The 15,497-nt window shown below is 46.4% G+C and overlaps 1 protein-coding gene across 1 annotated transcript in view; it reads left to right on the top strand.

The window, feature by feature from the left end:
• The window catches only part of KSR1 (kinase suppressor of ras 1), a gene marked incomplete at its 5' end in the record, with an annotated part of 52,709 nt that overhangs the window by 18,904 nt on the left and 18,308 nt on the right, over window positions 1-15,497 (top strand). The window contains one exon of the mRNA XM_080630050.1: window positions 9,814-9,954. Within this exon, the coding sequence (XP_080486176.1) occupies window positions 9,814-9,954 (141 nt within the window). The remainder of the gene's footprint in view (window positions 1-9,813; window positions 9,955-15,497) is intronic.

A 15,497-nucleotide genomic window follows, 5' to 3' on the forward strand; every position in this document is an offset into this window, starting at 1 on the left:
AAATGAACTTCACTGGTCCAAAGATTTCTTCCCAACGGAGGAGAAAACTCAGGCTCAGGTTTCACACATACACAAAATGCTTCAATTCTGATCCTGCACTGGCACATTTCCTTTTATTATACATTTAATGCAGGTTTCTAGTGGAAAAAAACAGTTTGAGAGCTTTGATCCGTTTCCATAGAACTATTTGAAAATGAGCAACCTACCTAACCCACTTCCATGGAGAAGGCTTGGTTTTCACTGAGTGACTGTGACAATACACTTCTCTTAAACAAAACCAAAGAAAAACCAACCCAAAGCCCAGCTCCTGCTCTGATGAGGCACAGGGATAAATGTGCTGTGTGGAGCTTCTGTGGAAAGTCCCAGAAGTAATGGATATTGTATCAGGCTTAAGGATCCTCAGCTTGGAGCTTGTCTTTGTGCATGTGTGTGATCATTTTTCAAGTGTTGATTAAAATCTTTCCTGGCTGCTCTATGATGCCAAATAGCTGTTGCAGGGCTGTCTGTTGTATGGCCAATTGTTGCTTATCAGTCTCCTGTGTATTTTTCCCCATACAACTGTTACCAGGTCAGCAGCTGTATTTTCCTTCACTTTCTAAATGGGCACAACAATGTCTGGATGAAAGTCTCAGAGTCACAAACTGAAACTGTTCTTTTCTGGGGGGGAATCTGAGTTCAGGTGTCTCCACCCTAAATTCCATTTCTGTGCTTGACCTAATGACTGAAACCCCATGTGGCTGCTCTGGGCAAATGGTAACCAGCAAGACAGATTTTTGGAAGGACAGAATGTGAGCAGTGAGCCATGGCAGCTTTCTCAGGCAGTGTTTGTGAAAGGAGAAATGTGACCCCAGTCCTTGCCAAAATAGCTCCATTCTTTCTAGTGGAAAGCTAATAATTTGGAGCATTTCAGAGAATAAGGTTTCTTAGCTGAGATTTCCCAGGGTGCAGAGACATAACATCTTCAGCTCTGAGACCTGCAACCTGCTCCTGCACAGGCTTAAACTTTTCTGCCTAAAATTCTCTTTCTGTCTGACTTTCTCTTCCCCAAAGTCTCATTCCCCAAAGCAGCAGGTTGGGGAAGTGTGTGTCGGAGTAAGGAGAGGAAGCTGGAACTCTTGAAGTGCTCAGGTAATCGAGTCAAAGAAGCAGAGGATTGGATTTTGTTGTGTTTTGTTTCTTTCCCTTGGTCTAATAGTACGTCCGAGTCCTGTCGAGAACAAGCTGCTAATCCACCTCATTCCCCAGCCAGCACCTGAGGGAATGGAAATGTGTTTTATTGAGGCTACACAAATAGAAATGCGGAAGACTGAAGGGAGATGGTTGGGAGGGCAGGGGAAGAGAAAAGAAAAACCCTTTTGTGATTAGCGACAGCATCCTGGGCAGTAAACTGCTTCATTAAAGGAGCTCAGTTCCTTCAGAGTACTGCTACACATGCAGTGTCCTGCCCTGTGGTCCCTCGCTGTCTCTGCCAGTGCTCAGTACCTTGCAGGATGAGGCTTGCAACGGGGAGGAAAGGGAAGTGCAAGAATGTGCCGGGAACCCAGATTCAGTCATTCCCTTCCTGACCTTGCTGAATGAAATGTCTGGCTTTACGTTTTTTGCTGTAAACTCTTAATTCTGTATTTGTGCTGTAAGTTCACACATGCACAGGCTCTTGGGTTCTTTGCCTCCCCCACCAGACAACCAAATGTACTTGGGAGTTGTTTTACAGATGTGTGAGAACAATCAGTGCAGTCATAAAAATGATGGAGGATATGCTTTATAAAGGCACCTTAAGTTTTAAATCTTACAGACATATCTGTGAGTTGTAACACAGTCTCAATGCCCAAAACATGACCTGCTGCTTCCTCCTCAGATTATGAACCTTTCATAGTCTTTCTCCCTATCGCTTGCTGCTTTCTGGCTGCAGTTACTGTAAATGGGAACGGAATGTGGGGTAGTTTTCTTTATGTGAGGAGAGATACAATGAATTTGCCAAGACACCATATAACTATAGTTCTAGGGAGAAGCACAGTATTAGTGTTATCTCTGGGCTGCATTCACCTCTCTACAGCTTTATGGGCTAGCACAACTAAATTGGACAGGCACTTGTTCCCCTGCCATCCTTTGAGAAGCCTGGGTTGCATTAGCATCCGAGCACCTTCTAAACTCCTCCCTCTTCCCCAGCTGGGTGAAGCAGGGTTAGAGCACTGTGTATGCTCTAATGAACCAGGAACTGAGCCTTGAAGACTGTAAGATGTGGAATCATCAAAGCATGTAAGCTCCTAACTCGCTATTGAAGTCTGCAGGGGCTCTGCAGTGGTTTGCTTGGGAGCGTGCAAGGCACGGGAAGGAGAGGAAGGATCTGAGCTGAGGTTTCCCCAGCTGTCCAGGAGGATTTACTCAGGGCTGATCTTTGCTTGCTGCACGGAGATAGAAGGCTTTGAGCTCTTGAGCCTCTCTGGATTTTTTCAGTGCTGTTACAATGCGGGTCAGTGTCTTAGCCAACACAGAATCCCTGGAAGGGATCTCAGGAGATCCTTTTTGCTGTCTTGCCAAAGGCATGAGCCGCTCTGCCTAGTGCATTTCTGACAGATGCTTGTTAACTTATTGTTAAAGACCTTGGATGAGGGCCAGGACTGTGTTGAACTAGGCTTTGTGAAGCCTCAGCTGCTGAGGACCAGGTTCCGGACTGATGGCGATACTCTTCCAGATGGTCACTGGGTTTGTCTGAGCTCTTTTTGATCGGGCTGCATGTGAACAGATACAGGATCTGGGGACCCTGTGGAAGGGGTTGAACAGTGAGAACAGGAGGTGTGCTGTGCCTGGACAGAAGTGTTCTTCATAGCAGGGTAAACCCATAAGCCTGTTAAATGGCACAGGCACTAATGTAATGAGTGGATGGGAAACCTTAACGGGTCTGTAGGCCAGTCTGGAGTGATGATATCTTTCAGTATACACTCGTTGTGCAAGGGGAAGAATTAGTCTTCCTGTGCTGCATATGGAAATGCAGTTAAGCCTAATGAAGCATGGCTGAGCTAAGGAAGCTAGATGGGTGCTGGAGAGAAGTCTGAGCTGAGAGGAGGTTGAGCTGCAGATCTGATGTGGCAGCATCAGGGTTGTGCTCAGCAAATGGTAAGTTCTCAGTCCTGTAGGGCCTCTCAATCATTCTGTTGCAGTTGCATGTCCTGAGGTTAAAAAGGAAGGGGGAGGGCTTTCCTTTTTAGTGTTCAGTGGGTGTGAAATCTTTGATATTTAAGCAAAGGACTGTTCCTGTAGCTGCATTAGGTTTGGGTGCCTCTCTAGGATGAAATCCTTGAAGAGAATTGTTTTCAGGCATGGGAACCACTTGCTTGTGCAGTTTCGTCCTCCCACTCATGCTCTTCGCTGGGGAGGCCTCAGCTGAGTGTTTACAGCTCTCAGTCGCTGAGATTGTGAAAAGGAAAGAAGGGGAGAGAAAAGCAGTGGTATGTGGCCTCCAAGTGACCCAGAAATAATGTCGTCTGCATCATCTGACAAAGCAGAAATAACATACTGTAGTGTTTGGGCAGCGGCTATTGTGTCAGCCTCAGGCATGACTGAAGGTTCAAAGGAAAATCCATCCATCTGGTATTCCAGCTCTCCCTATCCCTCTACCTCTCTGTGCTTTTATATACTAATTTCTCGTCAGGCTTTTCCCCCCTCCTTCTGCAGACCTTCTCTGTGCACTTTTCTGCTTGTGCTGGGTGCTGTTTTGCAGTGTTTGTTTAGCAATGCATTGAGAAACTATTTCCTTTTCTTCTATAAGCAAACCCAAAAGTCCTCAGGCCAGCCCAGGCGTGCGGGTTCCACACAAGCACTCAGCCATTCCTGGGCAGAAGCTGCTGCAAGTGAGATTGGTGGCACTGAAACTCCCTGAGCCAGCCTCTCGGTGATGTGAGTGACCCAGTGATGTGATGCTCCCTGCCCTGGCAGCCTGCAGATGGGACCAGGGAGTTCTGGTGCCACTCGGAGTGCCTGTTCCTGGCCTGTCATCGTGCTGATTTCCTCTGTGCTTCAGCAGCTCTGGTGCAGTCGATGCTGCCATGCTCTGGTGGTTAGATCACAGCACTGAGAGTTCGCTCTCTTGTGACCTGTTTTTAGAGCTGCTCCTTCACTTGGTGCAAATTATTTTCAATCCTTCTTCCTCTTTCTTAGTTTTAATAAGGTGCTGCCACATGGAGTCTTGTGAGTATGTTAATGGTCATAAGTTGGTTTGAGCATTCAAAGCAGTGGCTCTGCTCTACCAACTGTCTGTTTCTAAGGGAGCTGTGCCAGTGGTCCAGCATAGCGGTAACCTACATACCTGGTGCCTTTGATTGCCCTGTATCATCAGTGGGGACAGGAAACAGAGCCAAGGAAGCGAGTGCTCTGGCCACTGTTTCAGCAGAGCAGAGCTGGAAGCCAGGCTTCGCACTTTGGAGTCCTGCTGAAGGAATCAGCTGGGTCCAAGGAAGAGAATGTGAATTCCACAAACTGCCAGTCAGCATCTGACAATGTGAGCTCTTCTTCTCGGGTATCATCTCAAATAAACAAGTGAATCTGCTACCTGTAATGTCTTATCTGCTGGCGTGGCCTTACTCGTATAGGGCTGATGAAGACTGATGTTAAAGTACCATCCTTTAGTGGATTCAGTTCTCCTGGTTTTGAGGGCAAAGCCACATGGATGAGAAATTGAGTGGCCTCATTCCTTTAGGCTACAAATAATTCCTTTAAATGTCTTTTTTTTTTTTCATCTTTTCTTCTTATTCTGAGTTGTGCATTTTCCTCCTGTACAGCTTTTGTGCTTGCCTGGAACAGAGCTGTTTGAATTCCATGCTGAATTCAACGTAGCTTTAAAGTTTGTGGCATTATAAGGCTCTCCAGCTGAATCCTGCATCATCTGAGTGTTCCTAATGAAAGCACAGATGGGAATGATGGCCTTCTGTGTTGAACGAAATGTTCTATGACAGGTTTGGATGAGTTTGCACTGCTAAACAAGCATATGCCATGTTAAAAGGGTACAGACCCACTCTCCCTGTCTCACCAGGCAGATTCGGTTTTAAACCACTCAAAATCAGGCATTAGTTTCGTTCGCCCTATACTGGAAAGGGAACAGTCCATGCTGTTATAAGGTGGTTTTATACCTACAGAGAGAACATCTTAGTTCTCTGATCACAGAGGGGAAAGGAGACTTTCTGAGTCTTGGGTTGCCGCTTGGTGATGCTGTGGTCAGATGATGATAACAGCTCAAATAGCCAGGGGGCATTCACATGAATCAGCTGCTGGAAGCTTAAGTTCGCAGAAGGAGCAGCTCAATGTTGGGTTGTGTGGTACAGGAGCTGCAGATACATTTGATTTTGGACACACCTGGTATCACTGCGCTTCGGCTCTGAATGCAGAGAGTCCTGACCAGCACTTCTGCTGCTTTGGTGTTTGCTGCTTTCCATAAGTGCGGTATTCCCTCCCTGTTGCTGTGGTATCCAGGTGACTTACTAGCTCTGTTATGATCATCTTTTCCAAACCCAAGGAAGAAGGTCTGAAATGAAACACTAATTCGTCCCTTTGCGTGGATCAATTCAGCTGCACCTTTCTGCCTTTTTAACTCAGCTGACTTTGACAAAGGTGTCCTGAAGCGCACCCGCACCGCTGCTGGGCTCCTGGTGCTGCTGAGATCTTTATCACATTCTCACATGGTTGCTGAGCATGACTTCAGAGACAAATTTGGCAAGTCAGATTCTGACCTTTTTATGTTCTCTTCAGTGCTCAGGTTGCTCAAGGTTTTTTTCTTGCCTGGCTTAGGGTTTCTCTATATAACGGCACTGGGGAAGATAGATAAGAGTCAGCTAAAGGTGTGAAGTGAATCCACTTTCACTGGATGCCTTACAGTGACTCATCCTCCTTTCCCCCGTATCCCATGCAGACACGCTCTGAGTTCAGAAGTTTTGTCTCTGTTTCAGGATGCAGAAGGGCAGAACCTCCCAATGCAGGTAGTGCCGTGTCCTGCACCCACAGCAGCAGCTACTGGTGGTGCTTCGGGGAGCGCACCCTTGCCCTCTGGACCTGTTCCTGGCAGGAGGTTAATAGAGGAGTTCCTTCCTGATTAATTCCTGTCTGGAGGAAGATAGATGATTTGCATTTCTCTTGGCCACATGTAAGAGCTGGGTCATGCATTGATCTGATCCTTTTAAAGCTTCAGCTGCCGGCTTGTTAAATTGCAGGGCAGTGAGTGGCTGCAGGCTTGGGAGCACTGGTGTGAGCTCATATTTATTGTCTTTTCAAGTGCTGCCAGACTCCATGAGATTTCATCTCCTGGGACAGGAGAAATATGATCTGCTTTTGAACAAGTGCTTGATTTGTTGATTAAATGACAATTGTTTGGTTTAGGTATTGTGAAACCCCCTCTTCTAAACATGGCGTATGTTTCAAGTCATTGAGAAAAGCTGTAGGCATCAGCGAGCAGAACCTTTTGTGAAAGTGTGAAAACATGGCATTTGGTTGCAAAATGTGTGACTGAAACAAGGTTGGGCTCAAACTCTTGATGTTCCGAAGAAATCTGGGCTTGCACATTGATAAGGGAGAAACCCTGTGGCTGTCCGCAAGATGTCTAATGTATAATTTCCATTCTGTGCCTCGGTTCCCTTTTTTTGGTGAACTGAAAAGAATTTTCCTCTCTGCATTTATAGGGTATTCCAAGATGTATGGATTGAAAGCATGTGAAAAGCTAGGCAAGACTTCAGAAAAATGCACTCTTCTATCCCCTGTTTCTTCCTCCCAGGTTATTTGGATAAGTTGCATTGAATTCAGACCGATTGGGTTTGGGACAAATGCAAAAGCTGCAGCAGGTTAATGTGCTTCCCCTTCAGTGCCTGCTGGAATAAGGTGCCACTTTTCTAAACATGAATAAAACACAATTGACAAGAAGCTTGATCCCCAAACGTGTGAAACAATTTCTCTGGTTAGGGACCATCACTGTTAACATTCTCTGACAGAGTTAGGATGTGATTTTGATCAATGATCCAGAGGTCAGTAGTTTTTGGGCTCCAGTTGGAATACTGAATTCTTCCAACTTGTATCTCCTTGCTTGGCAAGGGGTCTTGAATTCTGCACCCCAGTGCCAGTGGTTTCACAGATGCCATTGCTTTTTTGTGCCATGTCTGCAGAGGTGAACTGAAGAACTTGTGTGTGTTTGGCTTTTGTTCATCACCATTTAAACTCCCAACCATTAGCTTAAGGTCCTGGAAATGGGCAAACTTGTATCTCAAGAGATCTGCTGTTTAGTTTGTATAAATAAATAAAGAAGTACAAGCTTGGCAGCTTTTTCCTAAACATCTTGGGCCTGATTCTCACACAGGCTGTGAAGGGACATTCATTTTAGGAGCACAGTAGGAGGAGATCAGCGTGCACCCAGGAGCAGACCTCGCAGCATGTGCAGTTCTTGGAGCAAACAAGAACGGGGTGTCCTGGCCATCAGCTACAGCAGAGTGAGAGGAGGAGGGCTCTGCTGCAGCACACCCTGCAAGCAGCCACGTACTCCAGCTGCTCCATATCCTGTCGCTGCTCTTGTTCTTTCCCATCTCTGTGGGTTTGAGGCAGTTGGAGTATCGCCGCTTCTGTTGTGGGGTTTGCCATTTGTGATGAGTAGGATGTGCCGTTTGGCAGGCAGGCAGTGAGTAGCTTACTATTGGCTTTATCACTCTGTCTAGGTTGTGGTTGGAGACCTGCATGTTGTTTGTGGCTTTTTATGTGCGTCACTGAACCCAGAATTTTTATTATATTCTCAGAAAAGGGTTTTGCAAGAGCTCAGCCATTAAAGCTGAACCCTGTAGTTTAGTTAAAGTCTGGGCAGGAAATAACGAAATTAAACTCATCCTAGGGGAGAAGTGTGGTGCGAGGAGGGTGGGAGAGAATTCACATACACTATTTATAGACAACAAATTTGGACTTGAAGAGTAAATGTGAAGGAGTTACCATGGGAAAAAAAGACTTGGGGATCCGAGATCCTCAGGCTTGTGCTGTCAGCCTGCTCTCCCCCTTCTGTTAGGTCCCAACAACGATGAGAAGTTTGACACTGAAATCTGTGCTGCACAGAGAGCCTTCCAGCAGTATCCTTCTAGGAGATTATGCTACGGATAGGACTTGTCAAGTGAAAATACTTGAACCCATGTTTTCTTGAGCAATACAGGAGTTGAGGATGACACGTGCTCCAGGGAGCTGGTGCAGTAGGAGCGGGAGAGCCATGGGCAGAGTGGGGAGGAGGAGGAGGCATGTTAGTTACTGTGATCATGGTCAGCCAGCAGGTCAGTGGCAGAGCTGGAGTGGAGTCCAGCTCCCTGCAGCCCAGGCCCATTCTCTTACCCATTAAATGTGATGCTCTGGGGTTACATTTGAATGGGTGAGAACGTTAGTGAGGAGTGCAAGAATAGTGGCTGTACCTCAGGAATATCCTTCCTCAAAGCAGCGTGCTGTCCTTATGATACTGCATATGTGTATGTGGGGCATACAGTTTTGTATAATCTCTTTTACTTAATTTGTGATTTTCCACTTACAAATAGCTGCTAAGTGCTTCTTGCTTTCCACTGTGGGTTTTGGAACAGATTCCCACACCTCTTCTTGCCACTGTCAGTGCTTTCAGTTCCCTGCTTTGTACTGGGTCATGTGCTACTTTTAAGGCATTTACATAAAATTATGAGTTACATATAACTAAGCATGGAGCTCTAGCATTAGAGAGTATCCTGATATCTCATCCTTCTTTCAGGAATATGGATCTTGCCTGATGGGAGGTCCTACACTAAAGTAACAGATCACAATCAGACTGAGGAGCCGGGCTGTGACTTTTACACACAGACCTGTCAGGGCCTTTACTGGCTGTACCAGTTTCACAGTCACTCTGCAATCTTGCTTCTTTCCCAAAGTGCTTAGCAACCCTGAGGTATGCCCAGGAATGGGGATGAGGTGACCCAGGGACAGAGGCAGTAACATACCACAGTGCCCTGGGAATCCTACATACCGCTGCTGACAAATGTGCAGCTGACTTGTTTGCCTTTGGCTGGATTCTGTGGTTGCAGTTTGTATATCAAAGTGCATATCATCACTGAAGGGCCTCCAGAAAAAGAGGAGGCTTATGTGATTTCTGTCTTCCTTCTTTCCATGACATATCTATTGCACAGCTGGGAAGCTGACTTCTGGCATATTGGGGGCTACTGAGTAGTCCTCAAACTTCCTACAACCTCTTCCTTCTGCCTCTTGAGAGGGGACCTTCCCCCTCTATTTATACCAGTTCTTCATTGCTCCTATTGCCTCTATTCCCAATCTGTATTCCTAGTTAACCTCACTTCCAGCCCGGGGATTGCCAAGATCCCCTGTTCTTTAGGAAGAAGAGAAATGTGCTCCCCTCACTTCTCCTGCCAGGGCAGAGAAAGGAAGTGCTGTCATCCCCTTTTTACAGAAACAGGTACTAGGACTGAGAACCATCAAGTGGGATTTCCAGGGTAATTTCTTTTAGGTCTTAAGCTCCAAAGCCGTGTTAGGAAGTTACAGTTAAAAGGTTCCTCTGGTTTCAGCTGGGTGGTCAGAGTGTAAGTGCAAAGGGATGGCTGAGCCTTCTAGGACGTGGTATTTGCATTTCTGTATTCATGGCATGAAGAGTTTGAATCATTGTATGAACCCATTTGTTAATGAATCTCAAACTACAAGCTACAAACAGGCAGTGCTGTCTGAATTCACAAGTGGGCAGAGACAAACTCCCAAACCAGCATCTCCTCCTGCTAGGTACCATACACACATCACCGGGAAGACACGACACATTCTAACTGCATCCTCTCTGCATCCCAACAGGTGAAGCTGATTGACTACATCCACAGACAGCGGCAGTGTAAGCTGAGTGTGCCCCTCAATGACAGGACAGCAGAGCTCAACAGCTACCCCAGATTCCACGACTGGTTAGACATTGTCAACGTGAGGAAAGAAGTTGTTCAGGTATGGGGAAAATGCTTCGCACAGACCCTTCCCACCCTTTCAAGACATTCCAGCTGCATGCTGGGTTTACAATAGTTTCCTGAGCTTACTTCCAGCAAGGTGGGAACGTGAGGGAAAGGAAGCTTCCTCTCTCACAAAAGCAGTGGTCACCCAGCGGGAATACTGCAACATCCCCTTCCCTTTGCCCTCCTCCCAGAGTTAGGAGGGATCTTCTCATATCACTGAAGCAACACCTCAGCTGTACTGCTCAGTATGAGCCCAAGGTCCTCACCAGGACCTTCCCTCCTGTTGCCTGCTGGTCTGAGGATGATGCCATCATTTCACCACTTGCTGCCTCTTAGATAATAATAATCCTGTACCATACTATACTCTGCATTCAGTATCAGCCAAGAACGGACCAAGACATAGAAGTTTGTGCACTGACATGTCCAACAAATGGGCAAAAATGATGAGTTGTTACAGCCTATTTATTTCTAAAAGCATACATGCCATGATTATAAATAAGAAAGATCCCAAAATAAACCTCTAAACACAGACCAGCAAAGGGCATTAGAGTTTACAAGTTTGTCACAGACTGATGGTTTTAAACTCTATAGCCTCACACAGCACTTAGACTACAACATTACTGCAACCTAGTAATGGTCAGGGGGATTTTGATCTGGGTTTTGGCTGGGTGGGAGTCTGTGCTCAGGAACAAACGAGGCCTTTTCATTTTATACACACACACAAGTAAAGTCTCTACCAAAGAGCATTGCATCAGTGTAAAAGAATGGAATGAATAACCCTCCCCTGGTGACCAGCATCAGCTGTTCATGCTCACAGACCATGGCTCCTTCTGATCTTTACAATTCAATTCTTAACATGCAAATCACTGAAAGCCTCTTTATGGCACAGAATAATCTGACACTTGTGCTGGAATTGGAATGGTGAGATCAGCCCAAGCCCCAGCTCCTGTCTCTGACACTTCTGGGTTTTTTGGAAGGCAGCCTGGAATCCAGTGGTGTTTAGAGGGTTACTGGGAACTCCAGGACTGCAGGGCTCTGACATCAGATCGATCCCTTGGACCTGGACTGGGCATGGCTGCCCTGGGGACACATCACTTCAGTGTAACATTAATGGCAATTTAAGTAGAGCTCAGCCCACTGATGGCTAAACCAAGCAGAAGAGGCTTTTTCCATTCTTTCCCCATTTTTGGCTCTGCAGGCCAGAGCAGAGTGTTCCCACTCCCTTTCCTTTGATCCTTACACAAGCAAAAATTTTCTTTGACTTCAGCAGGGATCTGCCTGACTGAAAAATTCCACAGCTTTTCATGGAAGTTATTCCAGCTTGGACCTGATGTAACGAAGCCGGCTCTGGTGAAATAGGATGAGTTCAGGACCGAGCTGTTCCTTTTAGTACTGTTCATTTTGCATGTGCTGCTGGATGTTACCCTCCAGCCCTGCCAGGTTTTGGGTAGTATGAAAGGTGCAGCTCTGACAGTGAGGGAACAGCAAAGCTGCCTGTTGCTGTGGCCAAGCTGCCAGGCTCCCAACTATTGTGGGTTTCTAAGGCTACTGGAATTGCCTGAGCCTAAAAGAATGTCTTTGTAGCTCTTTTTTAAATCCTTTGTGATGCTGCAGAACACAGGGGGGAAGGGAAGAGGTGAAGAGAAAGGGGGGAGGGAGTAGGGGGAGAGGTGGACAGTTCAAATCTGCCACATCCTGTTAATTCAGGGAGCAAAGAGGGTTGGGGCTGCCCTTCCCTGTGTATGACATTAAAAAGGGTGACAAATTGACTTTTGATCTGTACAGGAAGAGAATATTTTCCAGCTGTTTGTTATTTTTATTCATGCTCACTTGCTACCCCCTCCCAGGCAATGCCCAGTGTAATGAACGGTGCTCCTTCTGCTCTCTGGGACAGAAACATCAGAGGTGTAACAAAGCAGTTAAATTCATCCGTTACTCCAAATGTATGTTCTGCACCTATTTCGTGCAGCTGCAGAGAGCTCCTGTAGCCTGTGTATGAGGTAGACAGGAGACCTGCAGCACCCACGGGTCATTCCATGGTTTTTGAGTAGACATGCTGGAACGGGCTGTAACTGGGGAAATAGCTGGGCTAGAAACTAATTGCTTTGTTCTTGCAGTGATTTTTTTATCCTGTTATTTCACTGCTTAGCAAACAGTGCAGCCAGGGCTGGTGTTTGTGGCAGGGACAGCACAGTGCAGGGGAGAGATTCACCTGGGAGGAGTTGTCTTTCAGAACTGTTACAGGTATTGTGGGATCATTCCTGCTGTTGCTCATATTTCACACAGCGTGAGCTGCACCTCAGCTGAATGTTTCAATGGAAACCACTGACAGAAGGAGCTTTAATAGATTAGTTATTAAGAAACATGTAATGGTTTCCCTTAGCTTTATGCACACTGCCTGTGACATGACTGGGGAGAGAGGAGGATAGGGAGGCCTTAAAGAGATGGCTGAGCAGGTCAGACAACAAAAAACAGGGACACCCACGTTCCATACCTGGTTCTGTGGCTGGTGAACAGGATACACTGGGGAATGACTTTTCATCTCTAAGGTATTGTTGTAATGTGCCTAATAGGAAAATATTAGGCACACAGCCCTCTCTTTTTGAGACTTTTAGCCTCTGAAACTAGTTGGAGAAGTTGCCTGGGACCTGTAGGGTCTCAGAGCATGGCTGCAGCAGAGCCCTTGCCTGGCCACCTCTGAGATCTGAACAGAAAAGCAAGTAGGATGCGGGAGCTGCTCTCCTGGGCCTGCTGCTTCTCATGGGCAGGCATGAGTTCATGGGGTTTTTGCCTTTTTAAATGGCTCTGAATCCCTTTGCTTTTCAAGTGTTGCTGGAGAGAGTATTTCAAGATTGTGCTAATCTGTGACATAACACCTTTGAAAACCAGCCTAATTGCAAGCAGTCTTTCAGCTCAGTTAGAGAAACAATGCTCTTTTTCTCTCTTTCTCCTCCTCCCCTCTCTCCCCCCAGTCCTCTCCCAAATAAAGCTGCCATGCAGGGAAGCACAGAAGCTCCCAGGCTCTCCTGTCAGAAATAGAGCACCAGCTCTAATTTAGAATATCTGCTGACTCCTCTAGTCCAGAGTGAGGACTATTTTTGCTCAGTGATTCGCTCTAGACATTGTGAAGCTTGAAAGCTCTTGCTGTTATAATTGCTGTCGTCTTGTTGGGCTCTTTTCTTTCTCTGAAAACCTATATTTAAAACAAGAATAATGACTGCTTGTAAAATCCTTTAGTTCTGCGAGAGATTAGAGTAATAACAATGCACTGTTTGTGGCATTGGGCAACAGCTAAAGCTCCGGTGAAGGTGGATAACAGTGAGCCAGTCATGCTGCGCAGGGTGAAAGGGCTGCTCTGTGTGGACCTAGCAGACTTGGAGGTAGGTGGTGAATACAAGCTTCAATCTAACCTATTAAAGCTCCTTCAGGTGATGCTGTTCACTCTCTGGGAACACACAGCTCTGAGGGGTGAGGAAGTGTCGAACCCCCACCCCAACCTGTGCTATTTCTGTTTCTTTGTTATTGTACCTCTCATCAGTTGCCAGACAGATTTTTATCATAGAAATGGTGGCTGGTGTGGAGCAGGCTCTGCTGTGGAGCTTGGCTAAGGCTGTTCTGGAGCTGTCTTCCTAAGTATTTTTCTAGGAAATGCTCTTGGTTTTGGCTGGGAGTCCTAGGGATTGATTAGTACTGTGTGCATGTGCTTTACTACTGAGAATGATGCATAAATGATTAAATACAGTGGACTGAAACTGAGAAAAGGGATACTTGAACTGAGAACTAGAAAAGACAGGGCAAGGAACCAAAGAACCATAGACAGAGGATACATTTAAGCTATGTAGTTGTCTCCGGTGAGTAAAAGTTGCTCTGAAAAGGGACCTAGAATAATATACTGGTCTGGATTGTCCTGCTCCCATTAAGAGCAGGAGTCAAGAATTGAGGTGGGGAGGGAGGATGTGAACAGAGTGCTGTCCCTACACTTAGGCTGACAGAAGCAGCCTCTTGCAGAGGCACTTGGTTCTGGGCTTGGGGCATGGCTACCAAAACAGAAAGATTAAAAATCTCTATTGGATTATTTTCTTCAGCACAGAAAAAAGTCCTCTCTGCCTTTCCTGTTGTTCTTCCCAGAAACTTAACTATTCTATTTGTTCCCACATACAACTTGTTACCATCTTAAAAAATAGCATGAGAACATAATCATCTCCTTATCATCTTCTGAAACATGCCTGAACCAGCCCTGCTCCCCTGTAGCAGGGGTTCCAGTCAATCAAGTTTGGAAAGCTGTTTTTAGAGTAGATAACTGCCATGCACAGGGAGGGGCAGATCCTGCCCCAGGGCTTGCTGGCTCTAAGCAGAACTGTGCCACCAGGGAGAGTGCTGGGGCAGATGGAACAGCACTGGGTTATGGCTTTTCCACTTGGGGAATATGTTTGCCTCCTAATGTATATGTTTATTTGTAATACCTCCTGTTTGCTTGGGAGACTTGTCTTGTTCCCCATTTAGTGTTTATGCCAAAGACACAGGCATGGGTTGACACTGAGAGACCATGGCAGATGGCTGTACTTGCACAGGCTATGATCTAGTTGATAATTGATGGAGGAAAAGTATGAGCTTTATGTGTGTGCATCCTTACTTTGGTTGGGGGAATAGGAGAGGCAGATCTGCCTCAGCCTATCAGGTTTCCACAGCTGTATCCTCTCATCTTTCTCTGTCAGCATATCTGCATGAACAGACCATGAGGACTTTGGCTGTTTGGGGGGATTTCCATGGGCATGGCAGCAGAGGCTCTGGCTGGACTGCCAGATAGCAGGGACCCTGAATGTGCTAATTGTGTGTATGCAAATTAACTGTGTCCTGCAGGCTTCCTGGATCCAAAACTCCATCACTATGTTCCAGCTGAAGGCCCCTCCCCAGCATAAACAGCTCTTGGAAAATATTCTCTCCCACTGCCAGGGTTCCCTTCCCTTGCCAAGGGGTTCAACTGCCCCTCACAGCCTTGTCACTGTGAATCACTCATGGCTTGAGGTCAGTATGAGGCTCATGGTACCCCCCTCAGGATCTGCAGTGAAATATTGCAACCTCTACATCTGCCTTCCCACAGAGCAGTAGTGACAGCAGCTCTCCTGGCCACAAAGAGCAAACCAGACAGGAATGCCCTGTGACTGTCACCTACTCTCCACCACCCATTGGGTGAGAGGTGGAACAGTGAGAAGGGAGAGATTGCATGAAACCATAGCCTGTGGATGCTCACAGCTCAATGCAAGCTAGAAATTCCATGAGAGAGGCTTTCCAGAATGCCCACTAGATCTCCACAAATAGCACAACGACGTTTCAGTACTTTCTCCACTGGCCACCAGAAAACTAGAGCAAAATAACAACTAGCAGGCACAAGATGTTCTTAAGAGCATCCTTACATGCTTTGCTTAGAGCTATCAGTGGGAATTTAAGCACTTTATGTAATGGGCTTTCTCTTCTAGCATCTGCTGTCTTATGGGGGGATGACGGGGAGGGAATGTATTGATTTAAGAGGAGGCGTTT

The sequence above is a fragment of the Psittacula echo genome, assembly GCF_963264785.1.
Source record: "Psittacula echo genome assembly, chromosome: 15".
Taxonomy (NCBI): domain Eukaryota; kingdom Metazoa; phylum Chordata; class Aves; order Psittaciformes; family Psittacidae; genus Psittacula; species Psittacula echo.